The following is a 22576-nucleotide window of genomic DNA, read 5'->3' as shown; positions in this document are numbered from 1 at the left end:
GGAGGGCCGCTGTCCTGCATGTTTTAGGTTCCTCCCAGTTGCAACACACCTGAATGCAATAAGGCCTCGTTACTTGGCTTTTTCACAAGCTTGACGATGACATCATCATCAGATTACGGTGTGCTGAAGCTGGGAGGAGCTAAAACCTGCAGGACGCCGGGCCTCCAGGACCAGGATTAGGGAACCCTGGTCTAGAGTATTGAATTGATGGTTTTGTGTCTGTTAAAACAAGGATGATCTGGTGGAAATGATGACATTTCTGATCATAATTTCTCATGTCACATGATTATTGCAAATAAATCTGAATTTGGTCAAATAAAAAAAAATCATCAAAAGATTAGAGTTGATTAAATTACCTTGTAATAAAGTCAACAAACAAAAGTGGTGGGGAGTCGGCTGACGTCACCACAATACCAGCCCTGTGGAAGGCTGAGCAGGCAGAGAGTAAATCACATTTCCACTGTAGAATAATCCGCGAGCATTAACAGGAACACACACCTGACACGTTCATATTCATGAAGGCCGATGTGCTGAATCTGTCACATGCAATCTTCACTGCATCCTGTTTTATCAGCTTCCACACGTGTGTGTGGGTTTGTTTTGTTTTTGTTAAATGCATTGTAAATCAGGCCGAATACTTTTTATTTGCTGAACAATCTTCCAAAGCCAATTCAGCCAAACTAATGTCCAGAAAGGTTTGATTCCCGTACAGGTGACATGCTGAGGCATCACCTTCCTCCTGCAATGAGCGACCGTGTGCCAGATTTAATAGCCCATATGCTTATCTTGTCAGAGTGATATCTTTGTTTATCGCAGGCCTTTCATCCTGAGCCCTGCATGTCTTCATGGCGCTGGCCGTTGGCCTGTGTGTGTACACTTTCAGTGAGCAGGCAGTGCTTCAAACGAGTCCTGCAGATGGTAAAACGCTGCCATGAGCCACCACATTTCCAAACAGATCACTACCGCGTGTGAGAGAGACAGAATGATGGGTCAAGGTTTCAACTCTCGGTTTTTCTGCTCTTGCGAAAAGGTTTTTTTATTATTTGTTTAGGGGATTTAGTGTCCTTGAGCAAGGTCATCAAGATTGTCCTGAGGACAAAGCGGGAAAGATTCCTGGAGCTGGTCACTGCATGCCAGGTACACGCCAGAGGGAACGGTAAACTAAGCCTTACCTGGTTGACTCACATCCACCAGCCGGGCATGATAACATCAAAGTTCATGTTTGAGCCTTTCAGTCACTGCCGTAGCCGCAGGAATAGTGTAATAAATAAATATAAAATACATAATTCCAGGCACAGCACTGAGGCTTCAGCCAAAAGAAGAAGAAAAATGTCCTTCTGTTAAATGCTGCTCATCTGAAAGAGTGCTTCCTTCTATTTGTTTTTTAATTTATGCTGAAAGGTAATCAAATAACTGAACCATTATTTGCATTTTAACACGTAAAGAGGTCTTTAAAAAGGCAAATGAAGCCAAATATGGCCTGTGGCCTAAGTTTTAACAAGAAATCAAGAAATAGACCTCAAAATCAACATTTATTCCAAGAAAACACTTTTTTTTAGAATGTAATGTCAATGTAGGAATAACAAAGCTAAATTATAAAATAAGCAGCAGTGATAGGAAAAGATTTGAGGCCATGTTTAATGTTTACTGTGTTTTGCACAAGAAGGTTTTATTAAAATTGGCTTTATGATGTGATTCTAATCTTTTTTGGAGCAATGGTTTGGTTTTGTGAAAATATAAACTTTTCCATCACGTATACTCTGTGCCACAAACATTGAAAACTTTAAAGTAAAACTTTTCAGGGCACAGTAGCGCGATTGGACTGTATGTGGCCCTGAACTAAAATGTGTTTGACGCCCCTGTTGTAGAAGATGAACGGATTCCAACAAAATACAGGTAGAACCTCTGGTGAGGTTGGGTTCCATCTTTTTGTCATTTCTGCCTGTGAAACACACTCAGGCCTCATTCACACGACATTTTCAAGGCAAAACGGAAAACTTGTTGCATGTTTGGTGTCCAGTTACAGGACGATGGTGCTTGCAGCCACTGAAAACACATTTTTGAAATCGCTCTGACTCCGTCTCCGCGGAAACCACAGACACAACAACAACAACAAACAAAGCAGTGTTGCTACAAAGGCTGAAGTAAATGGTTCTGCTGCGCCAGTCCAAGTAGATGAACAATAACAACCTTTCCTCCAGAGCGTCATGACTCCAGATTCTCCTGGGACTTGGTAGTTCAGTCACTGTAATAAGAATCCAACCTGGTCTATTGTTCTATGTGTGTGGTTTCACCACTAAAACAAACAATACCATCCACTAGTGGCCAAACAAGGTAACTACATCATTTACAGTGTTTCTGTTGTCACTTTCAAAACGAAAATGCAAAAACGAAGCGTTTTCACCTGAAATGTTAAATCTGTGATCGCTGCGACCGCTCGAGGAGATTTGATCTCTTTATCTTTAACTGAGATCAAATCAGATGAAATGACAAATCAGTGAAGAGGAGGAATGTATCGATCAGAGAAGAGGTAGATCGTTCCTTTCACAACTGAATTTGAGATGGACTTCAAACCAAACTTTTCTGGTTCCCTTCAACACAACGACATTCCAGCAGATTAGTAAGCCGATGAAAAGTTCATCTCCAACAACTCAAAGGCATTTTGATTCATTTTATCACAGGATTACTTAAATTCTCTTGCGAGAGAGTCAGAGTATTATACAATAACTTAGAAAGGCACCTTGCTTTTTAAAAATGAAAATGTACTTCCACAGCATGAGATAAGGAGAAATCAATGATTGTATACCCACGGCAAAGAAGTCTTCCTCATGCAGAACATTGCATGAGGTAAAGTTTGGCTTGAATCTAAATTCTCTCCAAACATCAACATTTCTGTCCTTCTCTTTCTTTAACTTTCCCACAGCAGAGAGTAAACGGTCTTACAATCTGTACGGTTCAAACTCTTATGCTGGGCAGAGAACTGAGAATGTGTACTTAAATACAACTGCTGATGAGATTATACTCAGTTAGTAAAGTCATGCTTAAGAGTAATGAGTATTAGTTACATTTTAACTACTTTCAGCTGGATGCAGTTTCCCTGTAATCAAGGTAATAAAGAATAATGTCATCACACACACACACACACACACACACACACACACACACACACACACACACACACACACACACACACACACACACACACACACACACACACACACACACACACACACACACACACACACACACACACACACACACACACAGAGCAAAGCAGCCTTTGAAATGATAAAAATGCAACCCATTCAGTAAGAGGAAGAAAAACATACGCAGTACATTCAAAGTCAAAAAACAAAGCTTTTAAAAAACCCAACTACACATTGAGTATAAGTATCCATTTGCAGTAATTCATTTGTAACTGTAATGTCTGCCGTCCACCTCTGCTCACTCGACGTGAAGTGGATCAGATACGGTGCTTCACAGTTTTATTGAACATGCATGTCATCTGCATGCTGCCGAGGCGATCTCTTTAATGTCACATCGCAGTGGGGCCACTAAAATACCATTTAACCGAACATAAATGTCAAAGTGAAGCCATGAAACACGGAAAGAGGGATCTGCCACCACTCCAAAGGAAAAAGGGAGGGATGTCATTGTTACTGTACCACTGCTGATCTCGCGGAGGGCCGATGATTTGATTGTCGATTGTAAAGTCACGGTGTACGTTAACCGTCGTGACTGCGCATGAGAATCTGGGACTATTATGGGACGAGCTTTCATTAGCATACATGGAGAGGTCCCAGAAGCGTTCCTCGGCTGGAGCTGTCAGAGCAGCCAGACAGGCTTCACGCCGGTTTGTTGATGTGGAACAAGCGACGGGGACGACGCGGTGGGACTGAGCACATCGCAGAAATCCACCTTCATGGACCCTCTCCTCTCCCCATTTCTGCTTATCTGGTATGTTTTGGCGCATATAGTTGTATTTTCTTACCTTCCCTGAGGCCGACACTGTCAATAACTCGGAATAAAAACACATTTAGATTATTTCTATGTATTTCTTAGCAATCCATAAAGCAAAAGCACCAATAAAATCATATGTAAAATCAATAACTCACTAAAACTTTACGAAGGTGGGAATAAACGATGGCATTACAATCAAATTCTATCAACCAAATACCAAACTGACACTTTTGCCCCTTCCTACCTAGTAAGTCTGGATAACATATATATTTTCTCTTGTATCTACCAGGGCTGAAGACAAACACGAGCAGTACTCAGCTGCAGTCCACAGGGTGATGCTCATTATATCACAATATTAAGGTGTTTCATTTGATTCAAGATTCAAAGTGTGTGTTGTTGAAAAATCTTTGCCATTTACTGTATGAAACACTCCTTATTTCAACTAATCAAATAAATCATCACATTTGTTTATTTAACCTTTATTTAACCAGGAAAGTCCCGTTGAGAATAAAAACGTCTTTTTCAAGGGAGTCCTGGTGAAATTAATTTATAAATTCATTCTGATTAGAGTGTTAATATAAATATTTTTCTTATAATAAACAGTATAATTCAAGGTAATCTGCTGGGTTCATGCTGTTGAGGGTTTCTACACATTTCATTAAGTTACAATCAATATATTTGGGCTCAGTAGAAGAAATATAAACACACATTCTACACTGTTCATCACATTCACACAGCAGCCAAGCAAGGTGCAACTTGTTGATGCTATTTTTAAAAAGAAATTTTAACGCAAGGACCCTTTGGCCCCATAAACACGACAAAGTTTCAAGTTTTCATTTCAGAAAAGTTTTGCATTTACACAGCAACATTTTTGAAATGAAAAAATACTGAAGACTGAAGTTATCATGCCAGGCCATGAGTTGGGGCAGTTTCTTGTTTTTTGTAATGAAACCACACAAACATACACATTTTCCTCCGTGTCCAGGGAGGCAGAGGCGGACCTTTTTCAAAAAGTGGCGCTTTCAGTGTCGTGTAAACCGACACCCAAAACGGAACAAAGGTTTTTCTGTTTTCACTTGAAAATGTTGTCATGTAAACAGGGCCTTTGGTTTTCAAATGGTTTTAATATTATTTTGATCAAATTATAACTGAATGATAATAACCTGCTGCATTATTGGATAAATGCTTTGTAATCACTATTGACTCAAATCATTTATTACATAACTGGAGAGTTATCTCATTGCTGGCTTCCTGACTTTTAAATCGGAAACAATAATCATTTGGTTGCTATATTCTAAACTAAATACTTTCAATAAATAACAAAATGAATAAATGAACGAATAAATAAACAAATCTATTTATCAGCATAATCTAATTCAGAATAATTCATCATTTTTTGAAGAGCATGTTTGAACCTAAGCAGGTTTTAAAATAAAATCTAATCACAACAAATAGAATAAATCTGTTGAATTTGCAAAACGATAAATTTTGGGTTTTTGACGTTTCCTCTTTCTCCAGCTTTTCTCCGGGAGTCTCAATGAGGCTGCTGGGTAATGAGCGGAGCTCGGCGAGGGGCCGCTGTGACAGGTGACGGGGCCGGTTAGAGGAGATGGGGCCGCTCACGGTCAGGGCGGCTCTGTCTTACCGTGGCCTGCTGCTTCTCCGCTCGCTCATTTGCCTCGTCCAGCTGCTTCTGCAAGGCCGCCTGAAGGGACTTCATCTCTTCCCTGTCAAGAGAGAGGAAGGTGAGAAACACTCTGTTAGCACATCCGTTCACATGTCTGCCCAAGAAACGGCAACATTGATTTCTACTGTCGTTTACGTGAACTCAACAAAAATAGAAACGTAAACACTTTTATTTTTGCAGGATTATTGCACCGGTGCGCCTTAGGCTGGCTTCTTTATAACTTTATAACAAATAAAATGCACATTGTGGGTCAGAGTTAATCTTTCAAATACCTTTTCAACCATTCACTTGTCTTGTTCTTGTTGAGCGTTCTAATTTTGATCTATTGTTTCTCACTGAATGAACAAGCACATCTTTTGTATTTCTACGTGTCAGAGAAGTGTTGGGTTCAGAAATCTCACAGCTTAGCTCCTTTTGCACATCTGAAACATTTTTTTTTATTATTTCAGTATTTCATTAGAGTAGAGGTGTCAAATATATTTCCCATGGATCAATGTCGGCCACCTGCGGTTCTGTTAAGGCCTGTGAGATGAGTGTAAAATGTGTAAACGTGCAGAACATACTTTATTGCACTCAAACAGAGAAAAGGTGTTGTTACTGAAAGGTTATTAGGTTCTGTTCTTGCTCCTCAGGTCACATTCGGGATCAATTCCTCTGTATGTACCCCTGAAGTAAAATAACCTGCATTAGATATTGTTTACTGACGACTGTAAAAGCCACTTTTGTGAAGCGCTGCTGTCGAGCACCTGCAGGAGTGGACGCACACTAACAACAATGGCGGCCTCCAGTATCTGTTTCCTGGGTCTTCAGCGTACGTGTGGTTTCACTCCAACAAGAAACAAACAGCACCAACCTGTGGCCTGGCATGGTACATCGGTTTCAGCATTTCTTCTATTTTCGACATCGTTTTCAAAACAATGCTGAATAAAGGCAAAACGATGCATTTTCACTTGGAACGTTGTCATGGAAACGGGACCTTCTTGTCAATAGTTATTGATTGCAGATGACTTGGCTATAAAGATTGCTAGTTAGCGAAGCTATTTTTATTCTAAAGCTGCATGGATGTAAAGCCAATTAATTTAGAGGCTGCAAAAACAATATGGGTCAAATTTGACGCATTTTGTTCCTTAAAGGGTTAAAAAAAAGTAGTTTTCCTCCCAAAAAATACATAATCTTTCACTCAAATTACATAAACTGAAAATATTTTCAATGTTCAGCTGCAGCCTGACATGTGACGGAACGCATGAATAGACACTTTATTATGCACGTTTGAGCAAATACAGATATAAAGCAACATGATATAAAAAAGGAAAAGTCTGTAATATTGGGTGTACATGAGAACTTAAAGCATGGCACTACTTACACTTTATTATGCAGCATTTCGGAGTGTGCTACACTGATTTCATGCATGCTGTATGAAGACTGGTGCTGCATTCATTATACATTTAACATAAAATTTAAATGTCGTGAATTAGAATGCAATGGGTATTTCAGTGCGTTTGATGCTCCTGTGCACCGATAACAGCAATGCACAATGAATTATGAATCAAACAGGCAAGTGATGTGGGTCAGTGGCTTCAGAAATGCTCGTAGAAATCACATCACAGGGCAACCCGCTTAAATTAGAAGTAACAGTCTGTTTACGGTTTTCAAGCATGGCTGCAAAGTTAAAAGTTTATGGCGTCAGTCACAGCCAGCCCGCTAAATGTAGTCAACCGGCGGTGTATCTCAAGGCGGCCGGCGTGGCGACACAATGTGCTAATGCAGGGAGGATCTCATTGCTCATATACGCCTGTATTTCATATGCCAGCGATCTTCTCTCACTTGGCATAAGTTCAACCGCGCAAACATTTTTCTTCACAGTGGCCAGTCAACCGCTGCTGTTCTGGCATTTCATTTATATTCCCGTCTACTGCATCCAAGACAAGGAAACATTTTGTAAAAACACCAGCAAACTGCTTAAACTGTCAGCAAAGGGCACGTGGAATATAAAGCCAGGCACTTCCATAGCAGAGGAGGCAAACTTTACCATTTATTGGAGTTTAAATAGAGTTATTGGTATGAAAATCAACGGCTTTGAAAAAAAGTACAGATCTGACATCTTCGCTTGAACAAAAGTGCAGGATATCAGGTGTTTAAGTACAATATCAAAAATAACTTGTTAAATGTATTGATACGGAAGTGTCAATACATTTAGCAGTGTGCCCACATAAGTGTTGATATTTAAGGCATTTTATTGTTTCTCTATGTGAAGCATACTTATTGTTTTTGTAAAATCATGCCAGCATAAATTCTGCAGCCCAATCATTGCTAAAAACACCGGTAATGTGTATTTTCATCCCCTCAGCAAACTGCTTAACACGGCCAGTCCAACATAACACACTGGAAATATATAGTTTCACTTATGCACGTGCATTGTACTGTAAATGTGTATTATTGCATAATTTTCATACATTTTAGTATGTATTATTCTATAATATCTTGTTTGCTAAGTGGAACTGTTATGATGACTGCATTTCCCCATATGGGATGAATATGGTGTAATTCTTTAGTTATGATATGATATGATATATTATTGTGTTATATCAAGGTTCTATGTTATTTTATAATGTTATAATATGTTATTGTGTGTTATGTTATGCTGATATGTTATATCATGTTGTCTTGTCTCTTAAACTCGATCAGACGCCTGATTATAAGCACGTGTCGGCGCCAGAAGCTCCAAAAGCTGTTTGCCATCCGCAAACATACTCCGCTCTGCTGCTCATCCCACAAATGCATGTTCCTTGCAAAGGCGTCAGTATCTAAGGGAAATAATCAGGCTTTCCAGCCGTAGAAGATTGTTTTCCGGTGGTGTTCCTACGAGTAAGGAATCAAACATCTCCTTACTTTTTGTGAATTTTTTTTTCTTTGTACAAATAAATAGTTTATGTTGATGTTGCTTTTCTTAAATCCTCAGAATATTTTACGCTCTGTCCCTGCTCTGCTGGTAAACATTTTGGTTGCGTTGCGGGATGTGGCAGAAATTATTTTCAGAACGCAATCAAATCCCTGTTAGGGTTTGTCAAAAATAAATGACTTTCAATGAATCACTTGTCTGCATCCTCCGTGATGGAGGCGGCGAGTAATCAGGCCTGGCAGACATGGAACTCCAAAGGTAGATTAATAACATTAAAAAAAAAAGAAAAAGAAAAAGCCAGGGAGGCAACGCGGAGCCGATCCACCGCTGCTTTATGGTTTTTGGCTTGATGACATGTGAGAGCTGCCATGTGGACTGGTGATAGGCTATCGATCGGCCATCGGGAAAATGCACACAGGAGGCCGGACTTCAATCAGGCCCCACATTTCAGAGAGCGCCGGGGCCACAGATGACTCCTAATCATTAACAGGCTCATTACACACAACATTAATCAGACTATCCAAAGTGGAGAAACACTTTAGGTAAACACTTTTTTTCAGCTTTGCTTGCAAAAACATAAAAGCATTGAGTCGCTGATGCTCCGTGCTCTTTTCTCCAAGGATAAGCACTGAGACATTATTTCCAAATATGTTGAGATTTGTGGTTGAATTAGGCTTCGTTCACCAGGATAAATCACTTTTTATAAACACCGTTCATATCAATAACAGTGAGGAGGTTCTGATGTGAGGTAATTGAACCTGCAGAGGCTATTATGTACCACACGTTTTCCTCATCCAATAAAAATGTACCTACGTATAAACTTCAGAAACATATTTGTTTGTGCAGGAGCAGCCTAATCTGAGTAGAACCTACATAGTCCAATGAAGCAGTTCTTTTATTATTTCCATTTAATATTATATGTACTTGCTTTCTTATAGATATAGATGGATGGCTGGATTAATGGAGATTAAACCCATGTTACAGAATCATGACAATAATTTATATGTTAATTATATTTCTATATTTTAAGTGTTAAATGCGATAAAGTGATCACACTATATTAATAATATAGTGTATAAAGATGACATACATGGACATACATGTGAATATTGGAGAGGAAAATCAATGTATACAAATAAAATACAAGAAAACAACAAACTCATTATTATTATTATTATTATGGTGATTATATAATTTACCAATATATACAGATTAAATATACTGAGTGTACACATGGTAAATACTCTTGACTCAATCAAATATATTTATCCATATGATCTCTATAAAATTAATACTTTATAACACTCGCCATTTCACTAGTATATACAAATTAAAAACAGTAACAGAGCAACCACATATTTATGAGAATGTACATGTTGTATTTATCAAAACTTATACACTCATATTTAACAATATCCTGTATGCAAATAAAATAAAACTCTTTAATATACTCGTAGATTAAAGGCACAAAAGCAGTACGGACATATTTACGAGTATACAAAGGTAAATATTATACTGCAAAATCGATACAATACAATAGTGCACAGATATTTACCAATACAAAGACTAAAAACATTTAACCTCAGATATTTAACAGTCTATACATGTATAATCAAGCAAAATTTCATAAAAAAAATATATATATATCACAATAGTAATAAATATCCAACAATATTATAGATGTATGTGGTAAATCCATTGTTTCCATCATTTCACTGCTTCTTAAGTGTGGCTTGTTATCTTGCACTGCTTTATCTCCAGTTCCATTTGTTCTAGTACGTATATATATATGCGTATATGTAGTTAACGTTGTGGACGTCCATGTGTGTTTAATGTGTGTTGATGGCTGCTAAACTATTACCCGTAGGGGACCTTGACGCTAACCGGAGTGTTTGAATAAAACATGCTTTAACGTGGAGGAAAGCTTTCTGGATCGCAGCACATAAACTTTCACTGTTATTGTTATGACAGTGAGAGAGAAGGCTCATTGAAACTGAATCTGTTACTGGTATAGTTTAGTGCTTTTACTGCTTTTACCTCACAGTAATAAAGTCGAGGTTTGATTCCGGGTCTTTCTGTTTAGAGTTTGTATGTTCTGCGGTAGTTTTGTGGGCAGATTGTAGTGAGTGGGTCTGAGTCAGAAGGTCTCGGTCCGGGTGCGATCCAAAGTAAACCTGTCAACCCAAAAACGATCCCCAGGCGCTGGAAAGTGGCTGCCCACTGCAACTTCGGGATGCAATAAATGTAAAGTACTATACCGAACTACTGTAGGAAAATAATGAAAGTATTCAACCAATAAAAAAATGTGTGGATTAGTTTTTTGATTTCAAAGTAATTTTTCTTTTCTTTTTTCAAATTTCTAATTGGAAAAAGTTGAAAACGTGTTGTGAGAAGTAATTTAAAGGAGACATATCATGCTTTTAAATCCTTCCTTTTTACATATAAATCATACAGTTGTGGTCTATACAACGCGAAACTGCAATGCTTGGGTCTGAATTCCTCATTATTAGAGCTCCACAGGCCCCTTTTCTACCCCTTTTCTGATGTGCTTCTGAGAGCAACTGGTTTTGGGGCGGTCTCTTCATACCCCGCCTCCTCTCCAGGTTGCAGAGGTGACACTCGGTTCAACGTCACCCTGTTCGGCCATCTTTGTAGTTTACAGTACAATACAATTATCTAGCGGCGCAGAAACTTTATATTCACACATTATTTACAAAATGTCAACAAGGGAAGATTTGTCCATCCAGCCATACATGTTGGAGCCAGAGTCGGACCCGGCGGAGCCAGATGAAAATGACCATGATGCACCTACAGAACAACGTCTTCATATGGATGTAACGCAATGGTGTGTTACTATATTTACACTAACTTCTCCATCCATGCCCACTACTACAATACTGCCTGTATTACAACGACTATTTAACACAGAAGTTACATTATAATCTAAAACGAGCACACAGCGCTAACATATGAAGACGGTGCAACTGCTAATGCTAACAAAACAATGACAGGGACGTCTTATCATCACACTTTTTAGCGTTATATACAGCTTACCGAAGTGCTCTGTTCGTCGTCTCCATAGATAGAAGGAACTGACCGCTCAATCAGACCAAGTCTTTCGGCAAATCCTTCTTTATACTGGCGGAGGTTGCTGAAGCAGTCGTCCTTAAAGTGATTCGCGCACACAAAAATGACCTTACCCACAGATGTGGGTACATTTCTGTGAAAAATAAAACTCAACCAGGCACTTCAAAAAGGTTCTGATGCTGGGAGACGGTGTAACGAAGCTTGTGGGTTACTACATCCAACAACCGAACATTTCCACTTATCCTCTCGTAACTTCGGTTGGACTACAAAATCGCAGCGAGAAACAAAAATGGCGGATTGCTCGAAATGTCGATGTCCTAATTTGGCAGTTCCGCTGAGAATACTGTGACGTCATTGTTCAAAAAACGTAATAGAGAATAGAAAAATCGAAACCGATCGCAAAATATGACCTAAACAGAATATAAAGATATCAACGGAGCACCTGAAGAGACTACTTTGAACCTTTCTGTACTTCTAAACACTCTAAATATACAACAAAATGCATTTAAGGGCTAAAAAAGTGGATTTAGCATGATATGTCCCCTTTAAAGAAATGTTACAGTTTTTCAATCAATATTTTAAAGAAATTACATTTTAATGGATTATAAATATTTTTTGTTATTTTTTCAAAGATTCTTTTCAGATTTTTTTACTGTTGTTTTTTTTTTTTTAAGAATTTTACATTTGAATGCTTTTATTTTTAAGCAAAAAATGAAAATTGCATGACTGTACACAGTGTCTGTGATGGACCGATGACATACACAGTTTAAACCTTGTTCACTCATAGTCAGCTGGGATTAGCATCAGACAATCTGCAGCCCTCAATTTAGAAAATGGTATCAGAGGCCTTTAACAGGATTTATATTGGCTATTAAATTGTCTTTTAACTGTAGTCTGAAACGGCCTAAACTCACCGCAATGACAAGAAATCCTGATCAACGTGCTAAAAGAGCAGCGTGTCTGTGTTCTAAATGTTTGCAGATGTCCTCTCCTGCTGCTGCACAATGAAAGTACCACAGGGTTTAAATAAAATCACCCTGTGACCTCAATAAAAGATCGATTGACGGACAATGAAGTAGTTTTCCAGTCCATTCCAGGGCTAAAACACGAGCTGCACCATGAATTATAGTTACACAAATTGCATTAATTTCATTCCACTGGGATCAAACCGGGGTCTTCTATCTGTTAGGAGACGGTGTAAACCACTATACTTGTAACACTTCACTAGTTGAGCTTTCCCATCACGTTAACAAAACATTGATGTAAAAAGTGACTCTAAAACTCACATTTCCTACTTCTTTTTTTCTCCCTCCGCCTTGAATATCGATGAACTTTTAATGTAATGCTTACAAACCGGAAAACACGAGATGCTTCAGATTTCATTAATCCTCATCCATTATTTCTGACGGCTATGAATTCCTAATCTTAATGGTGCTGACACGTGTGAGCAAGGCGGCACTGTGGGTAGCCAGTGTCTCAGTCGTCCACCATGTCCCACTGTACCTCTGTTTGTGGCTGAGCTCCAGAATCCTCTGCACGTCCTTCTTGGCTACCGTGTCATCATTTTTCAGTGACTGGAAGAGAACAGAAGACAGGAAAGGTGCGTTTTTTGCATCGTACATGACAAACTTCAAAATGAAAATTGCTTCAAAGCAGCCGCAGCGGGCCGGGGAGACAAATACTGTATACACACTTTTTGAACTGCCATGGTAAAGGTTTCACGGGGTAGTTAGACCTTTTAAGTTTCTTCAAACAGAAACTCTGGTGTTAACTCAAGAGGGAGCACAATATAGAGGCTGTGAGGGAAGTCGATGGAAAATGTTGATGTCTGCCATAAATTGAATTTTCTTTCAAGAATCTGCTGAGGATTATCTCAGTGTCTTGAAGGCCGAACAGGAGCGCTGGATGGGGTGTGCTGGTGTCTAAGCACCTCACTGATGGGTAATTATGAGTTACTCGGGCCTCTGATTGCTCTGAAAGCCCTCAGAGATATTTCTTATTTGTTATAAGCTGCCATATAAACTTTCCAACTTGTGAGAAAACGCGAAATCTGAGGGAAAGTAGTTTATCTTTAAACTGCTTGAAGGTGATATCTGTGGTAATTACCAGCACATTTCCATAACACTGAAACGGGCTCCTCCCCTGCCGCTGATTGCGCTTTATTTAAATTCAAGTTGAAGATGAAGAATAGAAGAAGAAATGTAATTAACAGCTGCCGTCGACACTCAAGAATGTATATGCACTCAAGATAATAAGCTGACGTTGAGGAGGAAGTTAGAGGAACAATAATCCCACCCTGGTGAATCCAGCAATTTGTATCATCTGTGAACGAGCCGATTCAACCGGACATGTTTCTACTTCCTCCTGAATCCTTGTTCAAGGAAACAGGACGTCAACAGCTCCGGCCTGCACATTTTACAAGCACCGTTTCATCGTCTGCAAACAAGTTTACTGTTTACAGTGCATGTTGAGGCATGTTGAGATGCCCGATGGAGGCCCAGGGTCTTACTCAGGGAGTAACAGTGCAGGTTTTCTGGACTGTGGAAGTAAACCGGCGGAAAATCATATGGAGAGAATTTATAAACTGTGTGGAGTCACTGTGGCCACGAGTCAAGACGTGATGAGTGGAACATGTCTGATCGGTTTCATCCAACATAGACGCTTTGCAGTTAGAAGCTAATATATATATATATATATATATATATATATATATATATATATATATATATATATTTATATATATATTTATTCAAACATTGTGAGAGTGGGAGTGTACTTCAAGCTCATCCACTGTTTTAAAAACCTTGTTCTATAGTATTATTATTATTATTATTTTTAATATTGTTGTGATTATTACACATCAACCGAATTGTCATTTGTCTTTTAGTTTTCAGTTTCCAACATCGAAGTAACATTTGTTACAAGACCCTGTATTACGCCATAAAGTTTTCAAGTGACATGCTGGTCTCTCACTGTGTTTCCGGTGTCTGTTTACATGACAACGGTGCTCGGAGCCACTAAAAACACAACTTTTTGAAAACAACTACCAAGGTGGAGCTTTTCAAAAATGCTCAAAAATTCCATAGCAAAAACAACCAACAGCACTAATTCACAGTCCAGCATGAAACAACACTCGTTTCAGCGTTTTCAGGTGTTTCCATGCAAACAGACCCTGTTTTCAAATTGCTGTCATGAAAACGTGAAACTTTTCTGAAACGATGACACAAAAACGAAGCATTTTCAGTGGAAATGTTGTGCAAATGGGGCCTTGGCGAGTCTTTTATATACAAACAATATTATGTGAGTCCCTCTACTATTCTCCTATCTTTAAGTTAAACTCCCATAGCAAAGTGTTGAGTAGGTCTTAGGAAACAATTCCTATGCAAACCCCACTACCTAACAATTAGTATGCAAATATGTTGATATTTAATCAGTGTCACGTTCATTGTACCACAGAATGAGTCTCCCCCTCAGGTTATAAGAGCACGACAGTGAATTTAAACAATGAAGCAGCTATTTTACCCGCAGCAGGTTAACAGCTTCACAATAACCTGCGAGACGCTGCCAAGAATAAATCCCCATCATACAAAGTTTAATCATGAGGGTTGCTGACCGGCACCGAGAGGGCAACTCGTTAAATCATAAACAGTTGCTCCATCATATCTTTCCAAAAAGCGCTAAACGGCTTTCCCCCCCGTCGACTCGATTCTCTTTCAGAAGTCGGTGATGTTTATGCAGATGATGTTTTCCCCATGAAGAATAGATTTGCTCCGCTGCACACTATTTCAAATCTAAGCCAACCTCTGCCCTGCCCAGCCGCCCAAGGCGAAGATGGAAGACAACCGAGCTCGCCCGGAGTGAGCGGACATGAAAGCCCGCCTAGGGAGGGACGGTGGCCAAACAACATGAGCTGTTTAAAGGCAGGATGGGCACACACCAATGGAGGGGAAGTTTGATTATTGATTCTTTTGACAAATTAACCCGAAGCTTAAAAACATTCACAACCTGCAGAGAGGAAACCCAAAAACACACAGCAGCTGGCATGCCTGATCTAAATATCCAGTTGGGACTTTAAAACCATTGTTGCATCGGAGAATCGAGTACGAAAACACTAAATCATTTAAATATTAAAGTCTGTAATTTAGTTTCTGTTCATCAGTGTCATTTCGATGAATTGCAATGAACTTGACCTGAACTGACTGGTGGGAAGGCCTGACATGATTGTGTAAAAATGTCAAATAATTGGAGTATGTATGGTGTAATAAGGTAGAGGTAGGTTTGGCAGGACAATCAGATAGAGGAAATAATAATAACTCTCCTAACGTTGTATTATGAGTCCATTTTTTTAATCCAACTTTATGCTACAATTCCCAGATGAAGCCAGTTTTAATGATTATTTTTGGTGCAAATGAGGTGAAATAGCCAAATAACTTCTCCTATAACCATTACATTTTGGTGTGCAGTGGCTTTTTACAATTCCCTTGATCGTCTCCTGGGCCAGATTGGAACCTCTTGCGGGGAGGTTTTGGACCTCAGGCCTGACACCCCTAATCTACATGAAAGACCGTTTCTATGTAAAACCGGGGCGACCACCTCTTATACAGTGAGCCACACACAAGTCTTCATGTTCTACTTCCTGTTTCAGCGGCCAAAGTGTGTTGAAAGGATTTTGACAGTCACTCGGTATTTACTGCTTCCTATATAATATCAAAACTGTAGACAGTATAATCCTGTATATCCTATATATCACAGATGGTTTTGCCTCATGGCCTTTTTTTGTAACTTCATTATGTTCTTGCTGCTTTTACTTGAAAAAGTAAATTTCAAGTGTGTTTATTCAAAACATCTGAGTTCTACCCTGCACTTAATACTTATTCATCATGATTTCTTTAGGGAAAATAGAAGGAATAAAGCTTGTAGAGAACCACAAGTCTGTTTCTCCTTTGTTTGCAATGCCATTTCTTGCCTCTACTTTTGACTAGATTGTATTAAAATAATCTATTTATTTTTAATCTGGCAGAGAAATGTACGCCTAAATCACCTTCACCTGACTGTGTGACCAATCAAACGTCACAATAAACTTTTCACGGCAGCAGCTTGTCATCTGTTGATGGGTGAAGGAAAAGCACCTCGATATTGATTATTTTGGGGTGACCGAGTAGGATACGTTTTCAGCTGCAGCCACTCACATTCACTTTATTATTGTATGTATTTATTGTTCTATGACTTACATGCAGCATTACACACATGTAGTCCCTGTTTAAGGTCAATTATTGTGTTATACAATGATACACATGGTGATATTCAGCAGACAGTGCTGGTTACAAGGTTTCTGATTTGTGAGGAAAAGCATTCCTATATTTTCCGGACTACAAGTCACACATATAAAGAAGTGACTTACATGACAACATACAGGTACATCTCAAAAAAATGTGAATATCATGAAAATGTTCAATATTTTTTGTCACTCATTTCAGAAAGTCAAACCCATATATGATGTAGGCTCATGACACAGAGTGAAATATTTCAAGCCATTATTTCTTGAAATGTTGAGGCTTACAGATACAGTGGACAGGTCACCACTGTGGCTCTCTGAGCAAGACCCTTGACCCTTATTGAAGACCTAATGTGGCTGCCCCCAGCATTCTAGATAAAGAATTGATGAGTGCAGAAAACGGAAATTCCACAAGGGGATTCATATAGTATGATTAGTTTAGTTTATTTCACATTTACATGGCAACAAACTGAATTGAATTGCATTCATCCAAAGTATTTTGGTCTGTTTCAAAGTGATAAACTAGACGGATTAGTGTGGAGTGGGATTACTCATTTTAAAATGTGTCTTGTTAAATGTAAAAATTTGGAATATGTAAAATACATTATTTCTATGTGTTATTGTGAAGTAAATGGTGTGTGTGTGTGTGTGTGTGTGTGTGTGTGTGTGTGTGTGTGTGTGTGTGTGTGTGTGTGTGTGTGTGTGTGTGTAGGGGGGTAATCTTATACACTAGTGTGACTGATGTCTTGTTGAAATTCTGAGGATTCACTCGTGACGCTACTGCCACAACCGCCTGCCGTCTGTTGTTTTTTTACCAAAGTGCCAACGCACATTTTTTGCCAACCCAATCAGAGATTGGAGACAGAGTGGCAGATTTACATCAAAACTATGATTGGTGTAAATATCGACTTTTAAAAGGGCCAAAGATCGGCGTGTTGAAGACCACAGGTTTACACAGAAATGGCAGAAATGCTGAAGACGTCTACAGGGAAACAGACTCATAGCGTTTTCAAAAAGTTCCACCTTGGGAGCTGTTTTTCAACGGCTATGAGCACCACTGTTGTGTAAACCGGCCCCCAAAATGGAATGAAAGTTTTCAGCTTTATAGGGAAATGTTGGGAAAACAAGGCCTTAATTTAAACCCCCCAAAAGGCCACTCAGCAATCACTCACTCCTCAGGCTTTATCGTCAGAAGCCCATTATGGTCACTGTTACGGTTTGATGCCCAGTACATGCTAAAGCAACAACTGACTGGGACACAGTGGACTTCTCTTTCTCTTACACTACCTCTGAAAAGCTTCACGTTTGACTTCAGGTAATAATGGCTTCCTTACTCACTGAGTGATCTGGGTTTCCATTTTTCCAGCAATTGCGTTTCCAGTAGCACATGTACTGTACATAAGTGGGCTTGCTGAATCGGAAAACATATTCACATTAATATTTGATAACATCTGGCTGGTTTAGAGCAGACTGGCTGAAAACAGGCAGGGAGATTACCCGAGGCCTCGAACCCAGAACTGGGAAAACCCTTGGAACATTGCTGTCCTGTGAGGAGAAACAGTAAAGAACAGACCTGAAGGTTGCCTTTTATGCTGTCCAGTTCCTTTGATGTCTTGGAGAGCTGGTGCAAGATGCTGCTCCGTTCACTGAAGACTTCCTTCAGCTTCTTTTCCAACCCATCATAGCTTTGTCTGTTGAAAAAAGAGAAGAAAAAAAACAAAAAGACAGAGTGAGATTTCACCATTAAATGTCCGCCACTGGCTGAGAAAATTCCCTTTTTATTGGCACCCTTGGGAGAAAGAGGTGTTTTAAACTGGATTAAAAGCACCATCGTTAAAGCTAAAGGGTAGAGCAATAGGGGAGAAAACTAATATCTACTCAGCACAGTCCCTGGATAAATGAAATAGAAAAATGCTTCTATTCCTTTCAATCAACCCATTTATAGAGGGCCCGTTTTACAGAGATAGGTCTTTTGACCAGAGGTATGCCCCTGCATTTCCCATTTAAATATTCATGTAGTCCATTCAATTATTAAGAAAAAAATTCTAAAGGGCACGTTTGTCAAACGCTGTTTTTTTTCTTCCTTCTTTGCAGTACTGAACTTGTATTGAACTGCACTGGAGAAGCATTCCTGTCATTTATTGCTGACAAAAGCAAGTATTACTTTACAGCAAGTTCACATTAACAGCCATAAAAAGAATTAGATTTACTTTATTATCATTAATATGAACGGCAGCCTGTAATTTTCGCTCAACATTCCCTGACAGCTGTGTCCCAGTTGGTAGAGCAGGTTGTCTTTCAATCCCATGGTTGGTAGTTTGATCCCCTATCGTGACATGTTCGTATGGTGTATGAATGGCTGAATGTGACAGAAACGTGGGTGTCAAACATGCAGTTCATTTAAAGCCAAAGAGTTTAATCTAGCTCCAGGGATGACCTTGCAAGTTATAAAGTTTACAAAGAAGAAAATGAGTGGAATTCCTCCAACGCAGAAGCTACGACTGCCAATTTATTGGGTTCCAAGAAGTGTAATGAACATAACTAGTGAAAAAACTACAACTCTGAGGCCTTATTTACACAACAACATGTTCACACGAAAACAGAAAACATTCGTTGCGTTCACATGACAACTGTGCTCGGAGCCACGGAAATAGATTTGAAAATGGCTTCCAGGGTGGAACGTTATGAAAACGCTTTGAAAAACCTTTGTCCTCTGCAGAGCAGGAAGTTGGCATGTACAAAGAAGTGGTGGAGTATAACCTAATCTTTATAATGGAACTGGACTAATTTTCTGAAAGTGGTTTTCTCGGGGACAAGGTGTGTTTATCAGGAGACAAATTGAGGTCAGTGAGTACGATGATCCCGCTTCACTGTGGATCCCTAATCGCCCCATTTTGCTTGGGCCACCCCTTTGCTGCAGGGCCAGTTTACAGAAAAAAAATTATTTACCAATAAATAAGATTAGACTGAGAGGCACACCAATGATATGATCAAATTTGCTCAGGCAATAATAAAAATTTGATGAGAAGATGATTTTAAGATTTCATTGTTTTCTCATTGATACCTGAAACACAGATCTCACTTCACCTCATGGATGTTTCTCTTTGGAGGCTGTACTCTCTCCCTGCTCATGTGTGAGTTTCCTCACGATTCAAAAGCATGCGTTTTGGGGGTAATTGATGATTTTAAATTGCCTGTAGATGAGTGAGTGTTTCTCTGTGTTCGCCCAGTAATGGACTGGTGACCTGTTCATGGTGAAGCGATTGATTGTCAGATGGGATTGGCTGTAGCTCAACCCCACCATGAATAAAGCAGGATCTATTAATGGATCCATTAGCTCCTATACCAGGGGTCTCCAACCCTGTCCTGAATGCATTAGTTCCCTCCACCTGAATGCAAAGAGGAGATCTTTATTGAGAGCTTGGTGCTTACAGAGCCATCACAGTAGATACAAGTGTTAAAGTAGGGAGATATCTAGAACAGTCAGGCCATATTTACACAACTTCTTTGTCACTTCATCTCAGAAGAGTTTTGCGTTCACACAGCAATGTTTTGGAAAAGATGTCAGTTTACAGAGAAATTACAGAAACCTGTGTAGCCAGCACGCCGGGCCACAAGGTGACGCTGTTGGTTGTTTTTGTAATGACACCACACACACATGCACTCAGTTAACAGTACGCTATCAACATTAAGAATGGTCGATACACAGACATTCAGATTGGGATTGTTGTTACGGGCGCCTCTGAGCACAGTTGTCATGTAAACAAACCCCGAACACGCAAAGAAAGTTTCCCGTTTTTACTTGGAAACGTTGTGTAATCGAGGCGTCAGACACCACTTTCATATTATTAACATAAGAGTGTAACACTATGATGAATGACATGAGGTGATGGAAAACCTTCTTATTGAAACTATAAATCTGGACCTAAGGATAAAGAACCCACTACCAGTGCTGCTCTGAAACTCCTCACTTTCAACTAGAAAACAAATAATTAAAAACAACAGAGTTTTACAGTGCTTATTTTATTATGTATTCAGAAACAGCAAATGACAGCCGTAGCTTCAAGCAAAGCATATGCACTGGTTATAGCTGAGTAAGTCCTTGCTAAATACTTGCTGGTAGTCACAAAATCTCTCATTTATCTCCCTGTTTTTTTTATATGAATCGCTGTAATGGAATATGGTCAACCATTCCTCTGTGGCTAAGTCCATAAAAAATATGGGAAAACGACAGGCCCGTGGATGGCACAGAGTTCTGCCACATTATTCTGAATCCATGGCTTCGTTCCAGCCCGGGCCACCTTCCAAAAACCCTGCACTCGCCATGTCACAGATCCCAGAAGCAGATCATACACAATAACACATAAATCACTAATAGAAAAGCAACACCTGGGAAATAAATAAATAACACGGTATAGTGAAACCCACACATGACTTGCTACCATATGGCATTGGTGGGAAATTTATTACAGGTTCAAGCAACGAGGGAAGATAGGGTGAGAGATTCCTCCCTGACAGCCATATTATTCATTACCCAATGGAATAGGCCCTTGGGCATCTGTGGAATGAATAAGACCTATAATTCCAGGTACAATGACACAGAAACAAGTATATCACAAGGTTGTTAGACAAAATCTGTTTTTTTTCTCCGCACACAATCCACTTTAAGCAGCTCGTTACAACAAATAAAAGGTAACAGCTGCATGATTGTACCATGAGCTTCCAAGAGTTCAGTGTTCATGGGGACTCGTCCCAAACAAAGATCCTCTTTTCTCAAAGCAGTGACGTTAATGAGGATAATGTTGACCAGAATCCCTAACAGAAAAAGGCTTCTGGCCAGAAACGGCACCACCAGGCACACAGCGATAAAGCAACAGCCATGATAATAGTGACATCGTTCTTTCTGGACATCTGCAGAAAAAAAATCAGACCACCAGTGTTGATGTGAAATTCATCAAACTCCTCAGACGGAGTGGGAGGCATCGTTTACACGATCTGATTATCAACCTCTAATATTTTTCTACCCTTGGAGTCACAGCAAGTCTCTGAGTTATATGAGGCTGACCCTGCAGTGGGAAATAAAACTGCTGAGGCTAAAGGAAACACAACTGAAAGCAACAGTCAACATCCAGGCAACAGCTCAATAAAGAAACCAAGGCTGGGGCCAACTAGTCACAGAATCCTGCAGCAGCTCATGATGCTCCGCCACCATTGCCTATGAACTACTGCGTATATTGGCTTGACGACTACAAAATGTTGAATGCATAGTATTTACCACGCACTGCAACATCATTTCTTAAGTGGAGCTTCCACTAAATCTATTTGCATAGAAAGTACACTTCCAATCCTAATCTTGCACCGTAAAGTTCAACACTATTTTCACCACATTTACTCCAGTGGAACAATGAGCCAAAACTTTAGTCCTTCTCACAGAGACAACACCTTTCCCATCACGGCAGTGCATATGAAGACAGTCAAGGACTAAGCTGGTTAGTGTAGTAATGTGCTGGATTATACCAGAGCAGTTCAGATGAAGATTATTCTCTCACCAATGTATACATCTATTCCTCTAAATGTCTACAAATACTCTTCAATATACACATTCTGCTTTTTATCCTGATTTTTGCCCCTTTCATGCATGAAAAACACAACACAAAGAAAGATTGAT

The 22576-nt window shown here is 39.5% G+C and overlaps 1 protein-coding gene across 1 annotated transcript in view; it reads right to left on the bottom strand.

Annotated features, from left to right (window-relative positions):
- Positions 1–22576, bottom strand: part of luzp2 (leucine zipper protein 2) — a 213067-nt gene that overhangs the window by 88198 nt on the left and 102293 nt on the right. The window contains exons 2-4 of the mRNA XM_080458465.1: positions 18482–18599; positions 13137–13207; positions 5606–5687 (exon numbers count right to left, since the gene is read on the bottom strand). Of these exons, the coding sequence (XP_080314591.1) occupies positions 5606–5687; positions 13137–13207; positions 18482–18599 (271 nt within the window). The remainder of the gene's footprint in view (positions 1–5605; positions 5688–13136; positions 13208–18481; positions 18600–22576) is intronic.

Source organism: Lipophrys pholis, assembly GCF_963383615.2.
Source record: "Lipophrys pholis genome assembly, chromosome: 2".
Classification (NCBI taxonomy): Eukaryota; Metazoa; Chordata; class Actinopteri; order Blenniiformes; family Blenniidae; genus Lipophrys; species Lipophrys pholis.
The sequence above is the reverse complement of the archived record's forward strand: the minus strand, read 5'-3'. Positions and strand labels throughout refer to the sequence as shown.